This window comes from Pantherophis guttatus, chromosome 1 (genome assembly GCF_059756535.1).
Source record: "Pantherophis guttatus breed Tessera chromosome 1, ASM5975653v1, whole genome shotgun sequence".
Classification (NCBI taxonomy): Eukaryota; Metazoa; Chordata; class Lepidosauria; order Squamata; family Colubridae; genus Pantherophis; species Pantherophis guttatus.
The window spans coordinates 72,172,226-72,195,324 of NC_142063.1; the positions used below are offsets into that span (position 1 = coordinate 72,172,226).

At 38.5% G+C, this 23,099-nt stretch overlaps 1 protein-coding gene and 1 long non-coding RNA gene across 2 annotated transcripts in view; one reads left to right on the forward strand and one right to left on the reverse strand.

The window, feature by feature from the left end:
• Positions 1–2,660: 2,660 nt before the first annotated feature.
• TTC9 (tetratricopeptide repeat domain 9) overlaps positions 2,661–23,099 on the reverse strand; it is a 33,086-nt gene continuing 12,647 nt past the window's right edge. Inside the window, exons 2-3 of the mRNA XM_034417681.3 lie at positions 12,090–12,272; positions 2,661–3,528 (exon numbers count right to left, since the gene is read on the reverse strand). Coding sequence (XP_034273572.1) covers positions 3,449–3,528; positions 12,090–12,272 — 263 coding nt within the window. The 3' untranslated portion in view covers positions 2,661–3,448. The remainder of the gene's footprint in view (positions 3,529–12,089; positions 12,273–23,099) is intronic.
• On the forward strand, positions 6,965–8,526 carry LOC132710703 (uncharacterized). The gene is made up of 2 exons (XR_009621424.2): positions 6,965–7,083; positions 8,024–8,526. It is a non-coding gene; the product is annotated as an uncharacterized LOC132710703 (long non-coding RNA).

Genomic DNA, 23,099 nt, shown 5'->3' on the forward strand with positions numbered 1-23,099 from the left:
CTTCATGTCAGCAATAGCAGAAAGTGTATGGATTCATTGCACAAAGCAAAATTAGATTGAATCATGGGAACTCAAAATATGTAATGACTTACTTATCTCCTTATTGGTAGCTTTGGCAGAAACAGACCTTGAAATGTAAAAATTAGATGAATAAATTATTCCAAAATCTATTTTTGGACAATATTCCTATAGTCAACAAATTGTCACCAAATAAGGCAGGCTTTTCAGGTTTTCAGAATTTGCAGTAACTTTAGAAAGTTAAAAAAATACACTACCAGCATCTGTTAGAGTTTAATCTGAATGTCTGTTGTCTCCCATATTCTGCCTTATAACTAAATAGAGACGTTATGGCATCAATAGACACCCAATTTCCTATCCTTATCCCATTCCCTCCTTTATTTATCACCTAGCTTGATGATGCATCCTAGAGGAATTGCAGAGAAATTTCATCTAGTGGGAAAAATATATATTCTGCAGCATGGAATCACTGTTCAAAGACTGGAAAGGAACATTATCAAACAGAGTACAGGTAATCCTCAATTTACTACAGTTCGTTTAGTGACTGTTCAAAGTTACAATGGCACTGAAAAAAGTGACATGACCGTTTTTCACACTTATGACCTTTGCAGCATGGTCACGTGATTTACCTTGCAGTGTCCCAGCATCATATGATCATCTTTTGTGACCTGACCAGCAAAGTCAATGAGGAAACCAGATTCACTTAACAACCGTGTTATTAATTTAACAACTGCAGTGATTCATTTAACAAATGTGGCAAGAAAATTCGTAAAAGTCAAAACTGAACAAATTTCTCAGTTAGCAACATAAATTCTGGGCTCAGTTGTGGTTATAAGTTGAGGACTACCTGTATACAACAATCACTTTCATTTTTCAAAAGCTTGAGTAATAATTCATATTTCTCTACCCGTATTGTTTTTGTTGTGATAACTTCTTTTCAGTGCTGGATTGACTTGTTTTCCATCTACCACTTGTTTTATCTACCACTGAAGTTTTGGTTTGAAGAATGCGTCATTGACCTCTATACATCCCCTATATTTAGGATGGACAGTATTCATTATTGTTTAGGGCATGTTGTTCAGTTGGTTAAGAACCAAAGTTGTTGTTATGCAGTCACCAATATATTTCTCTGCTTTTCTTGTCAAACTAATTTTTCAGATTTCTCCCTGAAGTAATGTTTTTGTGGGTACTTTAAAAGTGGAAAAGAAGGTGATGTGTGCAATTAAGCAGCAACCCCCATATATCCATCTAGTGGAGGTCTCTTACAGAAATGTATTTGTGTCTAATAGCAAACATGAAGTGAGTGATATTATTATATCTCCAGGTGTTCTGTCATTTCCACCTACAGTAAATATTAATAGAAAAAAAAACACCATGTCACATAATAATTGTTTGCATTTCAAGCAACAAAGCCCTCCACTTCTCTTTTGTTCTTTTGAAATCAAAAGCCTTTTTTCACCTGAATGTTCTTCTGAGCAGGTGAAAGAAGGTGAGCTTTAAAGTAGTTACATAGCATTTTTTTGCAGTGTGTTTACCATTTGATAATATGAGCTCTGAATTCTACGTTGCTTTAGAGAAGGAGAAGCAAAGCTTTTTATATATGCATACTGCAAATTTCCAGGCCATTTCATATGATTAAAATTTCATAGCAATGGCAACTTTTCATCTTTCTGTCTTTCTGTCTCCAAATGTCTTCGCCCTTGCTCACACTTTTAAATTGTCATTGACTGTTTGAAATGCCAGGGCAGTAGAGGGTGCCCAACAGGTATGGGTATTTTTACTACACAATTCTCAAAACTATAAGCCTACATCCTTTAATGTGTAGATAGAATAATCTATTGTCCATAGTTTTGATAAGACTTCCCTTAAAAAAATAATCCCTGGATTTGCTTTTCCAGAAATCACATAAATTCATAAAGAAAATGAAGCCTAATGACTCACTGAATCTGGAAATTAATATAAATTCTTGGGATTTCATTCTAATAAAGATAAAATCTTTCACTTACCTCAAATGAATTTCCTAAAGCAAGAGGATGATCAAGAACCTGCCTGACATAACTAATATGGAAGAAGAGGCATCTGATCAGCCTCACAAAAAGAAGTCACTCAAAGAGGAGATTAGAAAAGCATGACCTACAAAACGAAACATTTGGATTTTCTCCTATGACCATTGGAAGAAAATTATTTCGGATTTTTTTTTTCAGTTGTATTCATCCATTGACTCATTGGGAAACTTTCTTAATGTGATTTGAATATCTAAATCATGCAATTGCATTACAATTGAAGTATAATCTCTGGGGAATAACACTACACTCCTCACCCTCCCTCTTAATTTTATTGTGTGGGATTAAAAGAACCTGTAATTCAGTAACACATTTGTGAAATCAGATATTCTGGGTTTAAGAGGCAATTTAGAAGCTAAAATTGAGTTTCTGGCATTTGAACAAATCATGCCCTAAATACTCACTAGCATTGGAAGGATGTTTGGACATTGCTGCCTATTTTGCCTTTAGTGGATAAAGCGATGAATGTCTTGATATGGAGGATTATATAGCCTGATCTCTGTGTAACCTTGAGTTAAAAATAATGAATGAAAACAAGCAGTAAAGTATTAAGACAGCGTATAAGAATTGCAAGCTTAGTCCAGTGAACCAGTAATATAATTTAGCACTGTACAAATATTAGTTAACAAATTCTCACAACACCCCCTGTGAGGTAGGGAGACATTTTTGTTCCCTCTATACAGATGGAAAAACTGAGGCACAGAAAAGTTAAGGTGTATATTAAGATGGTGGCAAGCCCATAATTCAGTGCTTCGATTTCTATAATCTGAAAACTAATTATAAAATCATGCTTCCCCTTTATGTATTAGAGCCCAGCCATGCCTTCTAAGAAATAATATGTGGGGTTGTTGCCTGTTAACAACATATATTTGATATTAAGTAATTGCTCCAGTTTTCATCCCCATATAGAACAGCATCTTTCACATTCTCATTTAGATACTATCCCATGCCCAAACTCTCTCAACTTTGTTGAACATTCTGTACTACGTAAAATGTACTACAAGGGAGTTTCATTATATATTTTTTTCTTCATTAGCTATTGTCTTTGTATTTGAAGAGAAAAGGAGGATCTCTGGAAGGCTGCTGTGACAAAAGTAGCAGAATATAAGCACAAGCCAAAGTGAATCCTTTTCTATTGCTCTTCTTCATCCAAATTCCCAGAGCAATTGTGCTAGGAGGATAGAATGTTATCACTAAACCAGCAAATAGCCAAAGCTAGATCCAGGATCTCTTCTTAGATCAAAAGTAACATCAGGAGAGGAGAGAAAACTTGTCAATCTAATGTGAAGCCAATGGGAAGGACAATTCACCCGGTGATCATTTAGGGGAGGACATGTCCATTCAGGCCCACAGAACTGGGTTTCTTCTTACAATGTTTCTTTTTCCCTCTGGGAACATCTGCTAAGCTTCATTTCTGTCAGCTGGATGTACCGTACAACATTGGTATCTGCAGGGAAAAATAATTAAAATACATCTACTTAGCATAACTTTCTTCTTGAAATCCGCAACAACCACATTTCTAGATTGTATTCTCAACTGCTAATAATAGCAATAGCAATAGCACTTAGACTTACATACCGCTTCATAGTGCTTTTACAGTCCTCTCTAAGCGATTTACAGAGTCAGCATATTGCCCCCAACAATCTGAGTCCTCATTTTACCACATCGGAAGGATGGAAGGCTGAGTCAACCTTGAGCCGGTGAGATATGAACGGCTGAACTGCAGCTAGCAGTCAGCTGAAGTAGCCTGCAGTGCTGCACTCTAACCATAATAAAATAATGAAATGCTATTTTAGGAGCGATCAACCATCAGCTTGAGCATATGGCTAGTTTTTCTATCATAGAACTCAAATACTAAGTCAAAATACTATGCTAAGCTCAAACCAGACTAACTATATAATGACATTAGTATGTTAGGTATGTATTATGTATGTATGTATCATGTCCTTGTTAGTCACCAAGCACTGAATGTTTTACAATTAGCATAGACTCATTTACTCATCTCCACAATATACCCCCAACCTGTGTTGCCTACACATGCAACATGTAACCATGATGACTGTACTTTATGTTTTGCAAAGGACATAATGTGATTTTAAGTATCAATGGGCAATGGAGACCATATCAAAATATAGGATTCTATCAGAGGGTATTAGTGACGACAAGAAACTAGCTGTTGGAATGTTGCCTTCCTGGAACTATCTGATGAGCTTATGTTAAGCCAGGTGGATTCTTCATTTGATCTAGTTGGTACTTGAGCATAGCTTTTTCAAACATAGAGAGCTAGCCTGGCGTTATCTATATTAGGAATAGCTCTCCAGGATTTCAGACAGAAGCTTTCTCTACCTCTCTTGGAAACAATGAAGACATTAAAACATTCTGTTTGCAAGACATACATTTCCATGGAGTAATAGTGAAGACCAATTTCCTCTGTGGTGCCCCTAACTTCCTCTGGAAGAGGGAAATGCATGGTCTTATATATGGGACTCTTGGATTGTGGGGCACCAGATCTTTGTTGATAGTCTAATTCTTGATATCACCTTGGTCTACATTGGCAGGGTACATATGAAAATTATGCAGATATTTAATTCCTACCATAACATTGTAGTGTCAATCTCCTTGAATATGTATGCAGCAAAAATACAGAAATGGTCTTGATTACTGCATTCAGGCATGAGTAAATACATATCAGAAATAATGAAATCTGACACTCTACCAGTAGTAGCTATCTCTTGTGGGGGGGGGACAAGAAAAAATGAATGTGAGAGACAAAACATAACTTGATTTTCAACAATATGTAAAGAGCATCCATAAAACAGTTCAAAATTAGAAGGCTCAGCACTATGCGATCAAAGTCATGCAATTGGAAATTTCATAAAATATCTGGTAGGGAATCTCTCAGCCTCAAAATATTTTTTTTCAATTACCACTCCCAACAGTCTAAATTATGGATAGCAAGGAAGAATGGTGGAAGTTGCAGCTGAGTGGAATCAGGAGCTCTATAGGTTGCCCATCCTTACCTGAGAAAAAAGATACATATTCTACACATTCAAAGTACAAATATCCCTTTTTTTAAAAAAGTATCCTGTTTCTCTTTTGATGTAGATATAATTTCCTGTTACGTTGTCCGCTCTTTTTATATGATGTCATAATTCATCCTTGGACTGATCGAAAAATAGTTTCAATAAATAATGAAATATTTATAATTTGGGGAGCAGCTAGGAAGTTGTTTTATCAGTTCCCTTCATAACACTTGTACTGCTTGCTTTAAAAAATTGAAATGTAGCTACCTTGTATATTGTGCATCATACCAGTCATAAAACTCCAAAGAACCTTCAAAATATACAAATGCCATCTTTGCTATTAAGACAGTGTTCAAACCTTGTAATGTGTATAATATATTCTCTGTCACTTGAATCTCTCCCCTCTTGACACAGAAACCTTGACTATGTGCCCAGTGAACAAAGAGGGATAATTACCTAGATAGGCTTAAAAATCACACATCCTGAAGATCACAGAAACAACCAGATGAATTTCTAAAATGATGCAGAAGAGGTGTGTGATAGGGGGATGAGCAGGGGACCTAAAAATCCACCTATAAAATGCCAAGTAGAGAGCATGTCTTTTTTTGTCAGCACAGAAGGAAATGGACCCAGTGACCTATGGATAAGTTCATGCATATGAATAATTTCTCAAATGCATTTTCTTTTCCAACATCTGGAGATAAAATAAGATTTAATCAAAGATATAACAGCACACACACAAAAATCCCTCAGCCAATTTTTGCTGCAGATTCTTGGGCTTGGTTATCAAAATCCTAGATAAGGAATTCTTCATGGAAATCATTTCTGCAAGCTTTACCGGAGTCCTTTTTTCTAGACAATTACACTAACAAATGTCATAAAACAAGTGTTCTTGTTCTTGTTTTATTTTACACATTAACGTGATTAACATGATTTTCTTAAACCTCCAACTGGAAACATAATCTTGCAACTACCCCTCCCCCCAGTCAATGTGTTTATGCCATCCATGGCTTGAGTTTGGCTTAACTTGATGTTGCCAGCCATTGGAGTTAATTTATCCAATTATACTTAAAATGTTTGTGACTTAGCATGATTATGAATACTAGAATTTTGACAGTGATTGGATTCAGACATTGCTCTAAACTATACTGTTCAATTTTTGATGTGTGAATCTATTCATCTGGTTTATTAAATCAAAGCATTTTTAAACAAACAATGGCTTTTATTTCTTTCACATTCTTTAGCATATTGTGTGATATTTTCATTTGTTTTAAAAAAAACCCTATAAAATGTCTTTGAGGATGTATGACAGCTCAAGAGACTTTGCTGATCCAGAGATGTGCACTGAGAAGCCAAAAAAAATATAATGTAAGTATGTTGCATGGCAACAGTGAATCTAACTAATGGCAGCAACCAGGACAATTTCAAGCTGTACTGCTCTCCAGAGGGAGGGAGGGAACGAAGGAATTACATATTTTTTTTATTGCAAATATGTTATTTCTTGACAGGTGGGTTATAATCACTCTATTATAGTCCTCATTGTGACCACATACTGTGAAACTTATCAATCTAAAGTCTTCCCTATTTTTCAAACATTTGGGGCTGTGGGGGTTTGGGGGAAAACAAATATTTCCCTAGATGTTGTTTCTCCTTGATTTCACAATCAGATCTGTCTGCTGTCTGTAACATCTGATTATATAGATCAGGGATAGGTCATCTGTTAGTACCAAAGGCTCCCTGGACAATTTGAGAACATGTCATGGTTGCCATCATAGAATTGTTGCCATAGCAAATCAACCTGTTCAGAAGACAGTTGCTATAGGAGGCATGGTCAGTCACAGAAGTGCCATGTAATAGAATAGTCATCCAAGCAACTCTCTTATCACTCCACCTGAACGTTTCTGGACCCCAAGCTGGAGTTTGCTTTGTAAAACTACTTCCTGTTTATATTTAATTAAAAATACTTCTTAAAAAGTCAGGTGAGGCAGGCAAATGGGCACATTACAGGAGTGAAATCCAGCAGGTTCTGACAGGTTCTGGAGAACTGGTAGTGGAAATTTTGAGTAGTTCGGAGAACCAGCAAATACCACCTCTGGCTGGCCCCAGAGTGGGGAGGGAATGGGGATTTTGCAATATCCTTCCCCAGGAGTGGGGAGGGAATGGGGATTTTACAGTATCCTTCCCCTGCCATGCCCACCAAGCCACACCCACAGAACCGGTAGTAAAAAAAATTGGATTTCACCACTGGCACATTAATGTTCATGGGCACCATACTCTGGCGAAGTAGCTTCTGGACATTTAATCTATAGATCCATAAATTGGCAGGAATGAGGAGGTTCTCCATATGATGGCACCCTATTTTAACATGGATAATAGCTGACAGTATGCTTTATTTGCAGATGAACTCTGTCCTCTCAAAACTCTTATATAAAATCATGAAAGACTTCTGCCAATCATAGCTACTTAGGATCAAGCAATTTCGTGTGAGGTGAACATAATGGTCTCTTTGCATGATAGACATGTTCTTCAGTAATCTTCATATTGCTTCCATTAATTAAACAATCCAGAATTAATGGAAGCTTCTCCAATGGCAATTTCCAGTCTACTTTTGAGATCATTGCATCTCAAAAGTTTGGGGAGAGCAGACAAAATGTTGGACTTCTTCAATCATTTCATCCATCAGTGAAGATTAGGAACACCAACCAACTCCCTGTCTGACATTCTGGCTGTGTTTATCAGGAAGCTCACCTAAATATTTTTCAGGGCCTCATGAAAGTATTTTGCATTTTTCTTAAAAGAGGACGCCAGTAAAGAATAAGATAGCATTTGGGAAATTAAAAATGTACCAAGTATTGCTTAAATTTCATAATATTACATCTTTTCTCACCCCTCCCCTAAATGCTTTGAATTGCCTTGCAGGATTCCATAAAACCATTTCCCTTCTGCCTTCAAATCTTTCCTCAAGCCTTGTTTTTGTGAAGCTTTCAGCACATCTGCTTCTCATGCCTTGATGGAGCTGCATGTAAGCACGCCCCAGCATCTGCAGGTGAAGCCATTTGTGGTAGTTCCCTATTTATATTTTCAGAGATTCCCTTTTCTGTGCTTTTTTTCACGTATTATCTTGTAAGCTCTGTGGAACTGACATTTGTCTGCTTGTCCTCTGGAAAGTTCCATGCCTATCATTCATGAAAAAGAAGAACCACCCCAACAGACATAAGGATGAGGGTCAAGCCAATTCTTGTTTCCTTTGCTTGAGGGGGGGAAATTTTATAATAGCAAGGCTGAACTTGCCTGGACAGAGGGATCCTCACAAAATTGTCAAGGCAACATTTTTCTTAATCACATCATGTGTCTGGCCTATCACTTCTGAAAGGTTTCCTGCCCTACTGCAAACTTCAACTTCGAATAAAAGAATGGCTCAATTATCTCACATTCTTCTCTACTTTTTTTCTGATTGAGGTTAGGGGGCAAAGGTAGAATGCAGTTCAGGCAGGTTAGTTTTTCCGTACTGTAAGCTCTTGGCAGGGAAATAAAGAGGTATAAAAGACATGCTTCTCCAGCAGTAGGTTTTTAGAACACAGGATTCATCTCTAAAATACATTCCTGCTTACTCAGTGAAGTGAGCTTCCACTGGGTTGTACTAATGTACTCTTACTAAATGCATCGAATTCTTGTGCACCACAAGTACGGTATGTGGTCTCTCTCCTCTCCCATGCCATTATTTCATAAGCATGGGTGTAGACAAAGGAGGGTGGCGGTAAGGTAGAGTAGCTATCATAAATTACATAAAATATGTAACACATTGAGGTCCAGTTTTGTATCAGCTTCCAAGTAGGATTTTACTTGATTATACCACTCTGTTCTCAAAACATAGAAATTGATTTTAAAAAAGCAAGCAAATCGAACTCATAAACACCACTTTGGAAGCAGCAGCTACAGTAATGGGTAGGTTACATGTCACAGATCAACTTGTCAAAAATGGATTTCAACAATTCACCCAGGTGAGCACAAGGCAGAGGAAAGATCAATAGAGTTTGGCAGATGTCTTACTGTAGCGTGCCTTGGAGATAACCTCGGAGAAACTGTTTAGAGATATTACAACAAAAACATATGCAAAAATATGCACTGAGTCTAGGAAATAGGAAAAGCATTAACAAGAGACTCAGATAATCTCCTCCTTGACTCCTTGGGGTATAAGAGGGAGGGAAGGGAAAACACATCAGGCCACATTATTCTGTTAGTATAACCTATTTAAATAAAATATAGTGCTAGTCCTCTTTGGAATCCATTTCCTGATCTGGTCAACTTTAAAGGGCTGACGCTCTGACAAACACACACACACACTTATTCAGAGCAGGTATCGAGTTCCAAAAAGTTATAGCTGAGTCAGTGACAGCAGGGACAGCTGCTAGCGCAGCCAATTCCTGCAAAGGTTGGCTTTGAATTCAATGGAGCCAGTGGTGGGCTGCTGCCAGTTGTAACAACCGGTTCGCCCAGCACTGAAAGTGTGAGTGTGCATGCATGTGGCCTTCTGTGCATGCACATGGCTTCAAAAACACAGTGATATAGGATGGGATAGCACTGGGGCGGATGGGTGGATGGGCAGGTCACAACTACCGGTTTGCCCAAACCGGTCAAAACCGGCAGCAGCCTACCTCTGAATGGAGCGCTTTGCACTTTTGTGAAAATGAATGGATTTGCTGTGAGTTTTATTTGAGAAGTCTCAAACTTTAATCACCTTTAGGAACTTTTGGATCTAATCCTCTCCCTCCAGATAATCCACTAACTGCTTTTCATCAAACTTGAGTCTTATGGAATCTTCTGATATGTATCTAACAGCAGGTCAAGAGACTTAAAATGATCTCCTCTCCCATCTTCTTGTGTAGCAATTTTAGATCAAATATCTCCCTCTCCTCTACCATTTAAGAAACATTTTCTCCAGATGAAATCGAGCATGAAATGTGTAAATGTAAAAATGGTGACCAAATATGAAATAGCTGGTAACACTAGTGGGTTCCTGAAGCTTCCTTAGTGCTAGGGAAGGGGGGGACAGCGGCAAATGAAAATAATTTAATACTCCCCTCTAATTAATTTTCATTTGGAAGAAGTCAGATATTTCCTGTAGTTAAGTAAGATGCAGAGTAGATATGACAACCTCTAATCTAACCAGGCTGACTGAAAGGGTATATAAACATATTGGCAGAGCAAATACAGCTACGCAGCTGTCTGAGACGAACGAAAAGCGCTTCAGGCAGCATCAAGCCAAGCATGACAGATGGAAGCAGAATGTCTTGTGGGATATGAAGAGGACAATGCAAAGCAAATGTCCAGCTTGCCTTCTGAGGGACAGAGAGTGGTTTGTTTGTACACATCTTTTGCTAGAGAAAACCTTAACCTTAGTTTTATATTAGTTCCAACCCATGGAGTCTTCTGAGCAAATAGTTCCCAGCTCATTAGCTAACTCTTTGTTGATGTCCTTTTGACAGCTACGAGAACCTGCTAAAAATGGGAGAAATCTGAGTGAAATCTGTCACAAATTCAGCTCTTATTCCCAAGAAATGATTGGCATCCTCCAAATGCATATCACTACTAGTAGGTTTTTAGACAATGCAGCAAAGTTATCCTGCACAATCTTTAACACCAGATGCTGGAATGAGGTAAAATATTTAAAAAAATCTATTCGAATCTATCTTTATTCACCTAGTTTTGGAACTTGTGAGCTAGACTCTTGTATTTCTCTGTGTCATGCCCTTGACTCCCATTTGACAAATGAATAGAATTCCAACACTCCCCCACAGTAGACATAACAGTACATTGATCAAAGTGAGAAGAATAGGAAAAAGAATGACAGCTTGATCACCACTGCTCCTCCATGTCTTTCAAAACAGACATAAGGCATGTTTTGTTTCTGAATGCAAAAAACATCTACCCACAACAACCCACCAGGATTCAAGTGATCAGTTCAGACTGACTTCAAGGAAAGTCGTTCCACTTCAATAATAAGGGCAAGCAAGAGAGCAATCTTGTCACCCACTTCCCAAGCTTTGTAATCCTTTTTTCTCCAGAGGATTACCTAAAGTTAATTCTTCTGAAAGTAATGAATAACTCTCACTTTGATGGAAATTTAGTGGCTGGGTCATTTTTCAAAATGTGAGTGTTACACATATACATATAAACACACACACATATTTCTATGCACCATTTTCAGTGTTTCAGTTCTCAGGTAACCAAACCAAAAGTGTTTTAAATAATGGATAGAAGACCTTTTCTTTATTCTGAACTATATTCCCCAATAATACTCTGTCAGAAGCCACATTCTGATGGCATCTGGGGTCAATTTCTCTTTTTCTCCCCTTCCACCTGCCCTTATACTCTCTTTTACTAATATTCCTATTATTTCTCCTTCCCTCTTCCTGAACACCCAATGTTTTGCTAGAAGAAGGATAACTTTTTGCGTAGATCTGAACTGATAACTAGCAGAATTTTTTAAAAATTAAAGTATGGGACAAAAGCTAATGAGTCTTGCTTTAAAAAATTGAGTGACTCCCAGGTGCAATTACTTCAGTCCACATTTTTGTTTCTGAAATTCATGTATTACAGAGTACTTCAAGGTCCATGATGGGACCTAAGAATTGTGGCTCAATAGAATAGTGCCCCCTAATTTTTCTGTGCTGCGATCCTATATTTCCCTGCATCATATTTATGATTACTACTGTTAGAGGCAGGGAAACATGCAAGCATTCACACCCTTGCATGTTTCCTTGCTTCTGTCAGTAGCATTCATAAATATGATGCAGGATTGCAGTTCTGAGCAATTGCACTTTTCTTATATAGTTCTGTGGATGACAAGTGTGAAAAGAGGAGCAGAAAAAAATGACCAGAGCGAAGACAAGGGAACTTGTTCTGAGCAAAATACATTTTTAAAAAGGAGAGGCAAACAATGCTGATGAGAATAGAGCAACAGCAGATGATCACTTTCTAGTACCTGTTGGCTGTCGAGACCTTGCTTCTTTCAAGTAGTAAAGGGCCTTGTTGTAGTCTCCAAGATGATAGAATGCTACTCCTGACCGGTAGAGTGCCTTGAAGTTCTCTCCTTCTTTCTTCAGTACTTTCAGGCAATATTCTTTGACCCGCTCATAATTCACCAGCTCAGCTTGAAGTAGGCAGGCTACAAGAGAAAAAGGAACAGCAACTACTATGGTGTAGGTCTATTTTAGAGAATTATTCTTTCAAGACCAACAAGGGAAAGGATGTGGAGTTGGATGAAAAGGAGACAATTTAGGAAATGGTACTCTCATTTAGATGAGCATCAGATCCCATTTTCCAATCTCTAATCTCAGCAGAAATTGTCTAAACTGCAATTAGAAATTGACATAAAGGTGGCATGGATGGGTTGGTGTTTGTTTGTTTGTTTGTTTGTTTTACAAATGAGCCAGGAATTCCCTATGCACCAAGAACAAAACTTCATAAAGAGAGGCAAATGGATCCAAACTGTATGATAAAATAATACACACACATACAAAGCATAAAGCATATAGAATGCTGAATTATATGGGGCAGCATCAACAATGTTAAACTAAAGAAAAAGAGTGTAATGAAAACATAAATGTATGAAAACATAAATATGGATAATTGAACTGCAAAGCTACTTAACATGAAGTCATGCATAATACCCAATAATATTTTCTCTTTAAATTGCATACTTTTAGCTCAACAACACTTGCACTTTATTTTCTTAAACAAAGCCATTCACAACGATCTCTTTCCATCTTCTGTTATAATCTGAAGAAATGCTCTGTAATCAATAGCCACACAAGATGGGAATAAGACTGTTGTTCATACAGAAGCTATGCATGTATATATATATATATATATATATATATGGAAAACAAAAAGTCGATACGTAACATTTGCATGCCCATCCCTGTAAAAGTTATAAAGCTGCTACATAGTGCTTTGGATTGTTCAGCATATCTTCTTTATCTTTTCTAGACTGCAAATGAAAGCCTGAGACTAATTTATTTTAAAATATTTGGGAAAACCATGGGACCATATGTACCAGGGCTTCCCACATCAGCCCTTTTGTCACTGGGGGATACTTTATACCCACTGAAGATGCAAACTCCACTATATAAGCACTGTGGTTATTTCAGAGCAGAAAACCATTTATAGGTTCAGGGTAGTGACTCACTGGCTGGACTGCGGCTGTATGTAAAAAAAATTCTTTTGCTTGCATCATGTCCTGGTATCTTCAATTTACAGAATGATAAGAAGACCGAAAAGAGCTGCTGTCAGCACAGGGTCAACAGACAAAAATCTAGCAACCTGGTCTGTTCTCAGACACCTTTATGATGTTCTTTCTTGTCATGTTTTTGGCAAGAGATTCAGCTTTTCCTTATGATGCTTGTTTTTCTTTCACAAAAACTCTACACAAATTGTACCTTTCCTGAACTGAAGCCACACATTCACTTCAATTATACAGAGCTGCACAGGCACAGGCAAAAGTACATAGCTATTAAATGTTCTGTCCTATGACTGCAGTGAGAAATCTCCACGCCTGTATTTTGTGCCAGGTACAACATAGCAAGAATGGGTTAATTCTGCACTTCTCTCTGCATATTTTTATATCATATCATTTCCAATAGAGACTCTTCTTTTTTTAGACTCTGTTTTTTTTCCTCTTCACAATGGTACTACTCTGTGACAAGGGCCAAAGAATTGATTAGTTCAAAGCCAGACATAGGATCCCTGCTCTCACTTTTTTTGCAACCTGGACTGTCTTTTCCAAGATGGCAAAAATTCCTGACCTTAAAAGGGAGACACAACATAAGAAGCCATGGATTTAAACAATTTGGCCCCCACCTTCATCATAATGTCAGCATTAGATGGACTGCCTCTTCCCAATTCCATCTGTCCATTTCATCAAGTCTGGCAGAAGAGGTATATTGCTGGTCTCATCTGCTAAGGAGTCACATCTGGTGGGACCACCCAGGAGACAGGCCTTTTCTGCTGTGGCACCTGTCCTGTGGGACATCATCCCCTCTAGATGAGATTGGCTTCATCTCTACCAAACTTCCAGAAGTCTTTCGAAACCTTATGTTAACAGGTTTGGGGGGTCGCAAGGGAGTGGGATTTGATGAGGTGACTCCATTGTTCATATTATCTTATGTTTTCTCCCAGCCTTTAATATTAATTTTTGTACTTATTGAATGTTTTATGTATACTATAAAACTCTCTCTGCGTATGTGTGTGTGATGACTAGGTCCATCATCCGTCCGTCTGTCTGTCTTTCTGTCTTGTCTATCTGTCTGTCTGGTAAGGGCTAGATGTAATAACAGCAGACATTTCAATGCAATTTCTGGAATTGACCCTGTCTCCAGATCCTGTCTTTATTCACTCATTGATCACAGAATGGGACAACTCACCACAGCCAACTCACCATGACCAACTCACCACAGCCTATTCCACCATTTCTTTGATATTAGTGTAACTGTTATGGCTGGGTTGTCCCGTAGCAAGTTAGCCATGGCAAGTTGTCCTGGACCTGATCATGGAATGGGATTGATCAACTGCAGTGGACCTGCTCTAACTCTGCTTCAGATGGTAATACAGGTTAGTCCTCGACTTACGACCACAGTAGAGCCCATAATTTCTGTTGCTAAGTGAGACAATCGTTAAATGAATTTTGCCCCATTTTCTGACCTTACTTGCCACAGTTGTTAAGTGAATTGCTGCAGTTGTTAGTAACACAGTTGTTAAAGTGAGTCTGGCTTCCCAACTGACTTTGCTTGTCAGAAGGTCGCAAAAGATGTTTACATGACCCCGGGAGACTGCAACTCTCATGAATATGAATTAATTGCCAAGCAAGCATCCGAATTTTGATCACATGATCATGGGGATGCTGCCACCGTCGTAAGTGTGAAAAATGGTCATAAGTCACTTCTTTCAGTGGTGTTGTAACTTTTAGCAGTACTAAATGAACTGTTGTAAGTTGAGGATTACCTATACGTATATGCTTAGGAATATTGTCCTCCGCTATTATGATGCAGAATTGCAAAATCAAGTTTGATACACAAAAGTACCCTCAATCCATTCACAGTAGCCTGCAAAGCAGACATAAGATCTGCCTGGTCCAGCATCCTATTTCCTTTGGTTCTCCCCTCCTGTGCTTAAATTGATTGTCTAGCAATTTTTGGTCCAAACTATGCTGTCACTGATTCTGACATCATATTGATCAGTCACTATTGTTGATTAAATTCCGGCATGTCCCCATTAAACCAGTTGCACAAGTTAGCCCTGAATTCAAGCCTTGTTGATTTCATGAGTTATAGATACAACGAACGTTCGCTGGATATCATCCATAGGTGTTGTTGTTGTTGTTGTTGTGAGCATCCGTGGAAATCAGAATTGACTCTCTCATGAAAGAAAGGCATAATTTTAGGGGCCGATGCTGTTAGGCGGCAAGAGAAAGTAGCTGCTGCTTACAGATGGTAATTTCAGATGGGGGTGGAGATTGGGAAAAGGGTGTGACAGATAAAAGAAAGAAAATGCCTGAATGCTGCGGCAAAATCTTTTCAATCATTGGCCCGGGTCACCTGAGTTCTCTTTTGAACAACAAAGAGTCATAGCCTGATTCTACATGCACTTGTCAGATGTGACGGAAATTTGTCACACATCACAAAGAGCACTAATGGGGATTTGTTCCCAACGCAGACAGCAGCCTAAAGCGGCAGATTTTCATTAGGACAGCTACGGCGTGGTAAAGGATTAAATTCTCCTTCTTGACTGACACAGTCTTGCCAATGATATCCCAAACAAATAAAAATCTGGGGACTGACATTTCCATTCAAAACAATACATCTTAAATGCACAAAGGCATAGAACAAAGGCTTGGTCCTGAATTTATCCCCTTCCTCGCAAAGAGAGAGCAGAAGCAGAGTCAGCAGGGTTGACCCAGTCCAAAGACAGATTTGGACTGGGTCAAGAAATGGTTATTTATTTATTAGTTTGATTTATATGCCGCCCTTCTCCGGAGACTCAGGGCATCTTACAATGCATTAAGCAATAGCCTTCATACTTTTGTATATACCTGCTTAGTAGGGCTTTCGGGCCCCCCCAAGTGGTGTTCTTTTTTTATACAAAGTCAGTTTATTGCCCCCACAATCCGGGTCCTCATTTTACCTACCTTGGAAGGATGGAAGGCTGAGTCAACCTTGAGCCTGGTGAGATTTGAACTTGCAGTAATTGCAGGCAGCTGGCAACTAAGTGCTACTTTTACAGCACTTAGTCCACTGCGCCACCAGGCTCATATATCTTTGTTATCCAAAGATCACACTGTCCTTTTGCTCCTTTGCTTCCAGGTTCATGTAGCTAACCATGTACAGGTAACCCTCGGCTTACAACAGACTGTTTAGTGACTGTTCGAAGTTACAACGGCACTAAAAAAAAGTTACTTATGACCGTTTTTCACACTTACGACTGTTGCAGCATCCCCATGGTCATGTGATTTACATTCAGATGGTTGGCAACTGACTCACATTTATGACGGTTGCAGTGTCCCGGAGTCACATGGTCACCTTTTGCAACATTCTGACAAGTAAAGTCAATGGGGAATCCAGATTCACTTAACAACGGTGTTACTAATTTAACTGCAGTGATTCACTTAACAAATGTGGCAGGAAAAGTCAGAAAATGGGGGCAAAACTCACTTAACAAATTTCTCACTTAATAACAAATTTTGGGCTCAATTGTGGTCATAAGTTGAGGACTATCTGTTGTCAGTAGGGCCAGGAGCTCCTCTTTGGATGAATACAGCTTTAGAGCAGTGTATTAGTCAACTTTATGCTAGGTGCACTTCAATTCCCAGAATTCCCCACCCAGCATGCTTTAGAGGGAAATAGGTATAATGTGATGAGGGGTGGGAAAAAAGAGATTTCAACCCATAAAAAAAGTTGCTGTCACCATTGGAAATTTTCCCATTGCCTTCAAAAGCAATAAACTCTTTGCCTTATTAAAATTCAGCTAGATTCTCTCCTTGCTTCTCATGGAGGTTGAAATGAAGGTAGCCATTCCTTTCTGTCATCCACCCCCATGTCTCTTCCTGTCTCCACACTTCCTTCCCGTTAAGGTGTGAATCTGAAACTAAAATCCTTGACAGCCCTGAGAATGTAGTTCTATATTTATGTATCAAATAACAGGTACAATAGCATAAACAGCTGCCCTTTGCCCAAGAATTCTGCCTGGTGCAGTCAGAGAGCAACCTCTTTGTATAAGGTGGCCTGTCAGTGCCACAAAGAGACAAGTTGCTGGAAGCATGAAGAGTAAAAGACAGCAAAGGCTTCACAATTGCAGGCTCACAAGAAGCTGCCTTATTCTGAAACAAAACATCGATGCACCTAGCACAGAATTATCTTTACGCACTCCCATGGGGAGATGAGTATTTGGGAGAAGAGCAATTATTCTGAGCCCAACCAGAATCATTGACATCTAATGCCACAGCAGTTCTGCAAGATTTCAGACTGAAGCCTTTCTCAGTGTCACTTGGAGGTTATGAAAAAGTTGGATATAGACTGTTTGTGATCAAAGCACATGATCAAGCACTGAGTTTTAATTCCTTTTAGAGATCAATCATTTAGTCCCAGCAACTTCATCAAATCTTTTTATGAAGTCACGGAAATTGTCCCTGGTATCCATTACTACTATATCGGAAGCATGTTGATCCTTGTAAGGATTTTCAATTTCAGTGTGAAATTCATTCATTTCTCAAGCAAGCCAATTCTTCAGCTGCAGCAATTTATGAATACAGTCCTAATGGTCAACTTTGAAGTAAGGAAGTTTCATGTATTCATATGAAAGCTGTATTACTTCCCTGCTATGCTTTACATGTCCTTTTTGGTATGATTACTGCAATGTTTCTAAGCTTGCAGCAAAAATATCCTTTCTGCTACTGCTCCCACCCAAAAATTACTAATAGTGGAAATGACATCATCACGTCTGTCTATGAAGAAGTGCCCCATTTATACAAGTTTGCACACAAATATTTTTCCACAGCTGCCGTCCATGATCTTATTTAGGGAGGAAATCTAAGTTTAAGGCCAGAATTTCATTAATTTATGCAGAACATAAAATCATCAAGTTTCTAAGGCCCAGATTAGCTAAGAGATAATATAATATAATTAAGATTTAAATATAATAAGTCAAATTGCAGAAAGTTATTTGTAATTTTCTTCTCATATTTTTCAGGCTAGCCTTTCCTAGTTTTGGACTTGGTTAGTATTTGGATGGGATGGAAAACCATAGCTAGACCGAAAAGTAAAATATTTAAAAAAAAAATATCTCAGAAAATAAAGAGCAGTCAGTGGCTAGACATTTCTCTGTAGTCATGGACAAATACCACTTTGCTCAATATCTTCTGCACCTGGATCTCATCTTCTTGTCCATTGTGATTAGATATCTCTTCTTCCTTCTTTTGTTTTTGTTTTTTTGCTTTAATTTATATGCCGCCCTTCTCCGGAGATTCAGGGCGGCTTACAATGCGTTAAGCAATAGTCTTCATACTTTTGTATATTTATACAAAGTCAGTTTATTGCCCCCACAATCTGGGTCCTCATTTCACCTACCTTTGAAAGGATGGAAGGCTGAGTCAACCTTGAGCCTGGTGAGATTTGAACTTGCAGTAATTGCAAGCAGCAGATGTTAATTACAGTGCTTTAGTCCACTATACTACAAGCTCTTGTTTGTTGCTATTGTTGAATAAGTGGTTAAACCTCTGGAGGGTTTCCTCTTTTGTGTTGCCTATCTTTTCTTTCAATTTCCCCAATAATGTTTAACCCAGGTTTTATCTTTCAAAAGCAATATGCATGCTCTGAGCCTCCAGTAGCATTTTCTTTTCATACTTCAGTTATGCTTTTCCATTTCGTGAGTCATTCACTAACTGGGAACGCTTATTCGGTGGTTTCCCCTTCTGTTTCTTCCCTATTGCTCTTTCTTAGCAAGCATCACTAAAGATCCTTCTGCCTTTTGTAGGCTCTCAGCAGAAAATGACCTTCCTGCTAAAGAGGCTTCTCTCTAGAGACACTCCATCGCTTTCTAAATGTGCTTAGGAAGCTGGGAAGAGTCTCGGGAGCAGATCTGAAGGATGGCTCCTAAATTTGATAAATAAATAAAAATATATAACTTTGACTCTAAGAAACCTCCCAAGTGGGCCTGCTCCTTCAAGAGGAGAGTTTTTATCCAGAATTATCACTGAGGGAGACAAAGTTTGCCCAGAAATCTCCTTCTTGCAGAGACTTAATCTCAGTTTCTTTCCTTTCACCACAGCTCAAACCAATTGATGACCTTCCCAGGAGCCTTGTATAGATGTGAAATAGCAGGGGAGATAAAGATGAACCCGGCAGCAGCCACAAGTGGGCATCTGTTTGGGTGACCTCTCCCCAATCATCACAAGTGGCACTGCCTACTCAGGAAAGAGTAGAACAACTTCAGAACAGGATCCCCAATGCCCTGCCTTTGAAGTCAGAAGGGTACAATGGTGATGGTTGTAGAAGCCAAGAGGTCTGAATAGATGAGAAGGGATACATTCCCCTCATTCAGATCCCAGTATTGATCAACCACTAGATGACCAGTGCACTTTCTACCCAGGCCCAAATGTAGATCCAGATAATTTACTTCCTCTAAGGCAGTGGTTCTCAATCTGTGCCCCGGAGACCTCTGGGGTGCCAAAATGTCATCACAGGGGGTCCACAAAGGATTGTTGAAAAGGTGACAAAGCTTTCCTTCCCATTGTAATATAAGAAAAAAAACCCCTCTAAAATAAAAGGGAGTTTATTTGCTGGCTTCGAGAAATAGATATAGTTAGATGAAACACTTTTGAAATATAGTTCAAATAATGCCTCACCTGTAGCATGAGGCAGATGGCCAAAGAGCATTTCCTGCTCCAGCTGGCTGTTCTCCAGGTCCCTTCCAATGGGCCAACTGGCACCACTGCCATATGTGAAGGATTCAAGACTTATGCGGGAGACAGGTGAAAATAAGTCAAGTATGTAGTAGAGCAGAACTGTCTAGCCCTGTCCCAGCTCATCTTCCATCAATTGCTCAGAAGGATGGTTCTAATGAGCTTAAAGAATATTTTTTCATTGTTGAGTGTACTTAATTGGTGTTGCAGTGAGGTGCCTTTGAATTTATATAGGATATAAATAGCTGCAATAAACAATGGATGTGCCATCCTTGCATGGATAGCAAGATTGGGGTCAGGAAGTATTTCTTCATTGCAATTTATGCTGCAAGACATCCAACATCTGCAGATATTTTCAAGTGAACTTTGCATTTTCAAATAGCACTGGGATAGCTAATTGAAGAAATAAAAACAAGAAACTCTTCTAGCCATTTGGCAGATTCCCTCATGTACTGCATAGCCAAAGTCTGCTCAAGGAATGAGACTTGTTCAGCTTCTGCTCCAGATGGTCTGCAATATACCCATAAAATCCATCTTGGAGACTTGAGTAAACATGTATACATACCTCCATGTATATTAGAAATATACTATTTACTTACTTGTTTGTTTACTACAGTTGTATCCCACCTTTATTGCTTTATAAGTAACTTAAGCTGGCAAACATACATAGTATCTGTACTATTTTCTCTACAATCACCACCCTGTGAGGTGGGCCCCCTAGAGTCGGACTCGACTGGATAGGGGAATCCTTTACCTTTCATTATGTTTAATAAGAATTACTTACAATTGTCATGCTGTTGGAGATGCAAGTCATGATTAGAACATTTAATCCCATAGTTTGGCTTTATCCCATGATGGTTATAATTTATCCAATAATTTTGGTTTAAAATTCATAAGACAGTCAGCATGACCTTGGAACACGACTTTGCTGCTCAATAAGGACACACTCTTCTTGACCATAGAATCTGTGTTCAGAATCTGTCAAGAGGTCAATAAATTTGGACGTGGGATCAGGGGGCGATTTCAGACAAATTGGGGCTCTTTAGCACCCTGAAAGCTCTGCCTTCACCAACTTTTAACTAATTTTAACTTCTTGCCTTCTGTTCAAATTTTTAACTTTTATATATACAACATATATAACTGCTATTTTGACATTTTATTGTGCACTGTAGAGTCCCTCTTTGAGGGAAATGGGTGGTTTAGAAATGTGAGAAATAAATAAAAAATACATATTTAACATTAGGATAAGTCTGCGCTAAATTGCAGCTATGAACTGTTAATAACGTGGCTCATCATTAGCTTCTTTTGACAAAGTGGCAAGGAGGAAAATTTTCAAGTATTATGGTAAATTTTTCTGAAGTTCTTTATTACACAAACTTTCAGCGCTCCTGTTCCTTTTCTCTCTTTTCTCTTTTTTTCCCTCTCCATTTTTTTTAACATTATATGCAGTGCATATATAATGTAATTGTTCATTTAGATGATACAGTTTGTTAATATTTTATAACAGTTAAAGATGCATTTAGCATTTGTAGGTTTTTTTGTCTGCACTGCTATTCTTATTATTTTAAATTATTTAATAAAATATGTGCATGCATGCGTATTTATTTGTATCCCAGCTTTATTATTTTTACAAATAACTCAAGGTAGCGAATATATCCAATGTACCTTCCTCCTTCTATTTTCTCCACAATAACAATCTTGTGACTTGGGTTGGGCTCAAAGCAAGTGATTGGCCCAAGGTCACCCAGCTGACTTTCATGGCTAAGGCAGGACTAGAACTCACAGCCTCCAGCTTTTTAGACTGGTGCCTTAACCATGAGGCCAAACTGGCACACTCACACCCACCCACCTACCCACCCACCCACACACACCTGTGTGTGTTCTTAGGTCCATCTCACTGGTGGTGCAGTGACCAAGGAGTAGAAGGTTTGAAAGGTGACCAAGGAGTAGAAGTCATTGGCAGATCATGTCTTGAATTCCAACCCCAGGGAGGTTTCACAATTATTTTTTTGAGATTTTGGAGGTTCTAAAGACCATTCTGTTCCAGTTGGTTTTTGAAAGATTGACACGACTCTCACCATTCTCTCTGCTGCAGTACTACATTTGATATTAAATGTATTTGTTTTATCTGTTTTAGATGTTGTGGTTTAATATTTTTATCAATGTGCAATCTAGCATTACTGTATTGTTTGCTGTGAAAAGATGTATTGTCCTGAAATGTAGCATAATCTTTATTATCCATCTTTCCATAAATGAGAACGGGCAGGTGCCAAATCAGGAATATGGATGGCATTTTCAGACCAGTTGGTGATGACTTCCGATTCCTGCATCTAATGGGAGACTCTGTTTATGGCTTTGGGGTTGATGATGCTTCCATGTTTCCCTTACATGTATGTACCCAGCAGAGCCAAATGTGTGAGTTTTGGAATTTTGGGACCAAACCAATCATTCAAGGACTAGTTCATATATCCTGGTTAAGGAATGCAGCATCTGAGAAATATCAGGAATCATTGAAAAATACAAACTGACAGTTTTTAAGCTGGAAAGGTAAATTTCAGAAGGCTAGTTCTCATGACATAGGTGAGAATGTTGAATGCATAGATTCAACAATGGGAAGTGATATTAGGTTGCAGTCTCTAGTCCTGCTGTTACAAATGCTTATAGAATTATCTATCTAATTCTATAAGAAAACCTACATGCATGCATCTACAACTAATGTAATATGTTTACATGCTGTTGAAGAGGGATATAAATCTACAGGCTGTTCCTCAAAGAAACCTTGAAAGTAATCCTAAAACCCGATCCAAAATTTGGTGCTGAATTATAACTTTTAATGCACCTGAAGGGAAAAGGGGCTAAATATATGAGGAATACTAGTAATTGTATTTAATTCAAAAACATTAATTCAATTCAACTTCAATTAAAAATTTTGGCCAATTCAGTGGCTCAGTTCAGCTTTCAGCCTGAAGATTGCTTACTCCTATTTTAAATTTTCCATCAGATGGGAAGAGTCAACTCCAGAGCTATTAAAGCAGATTTTAG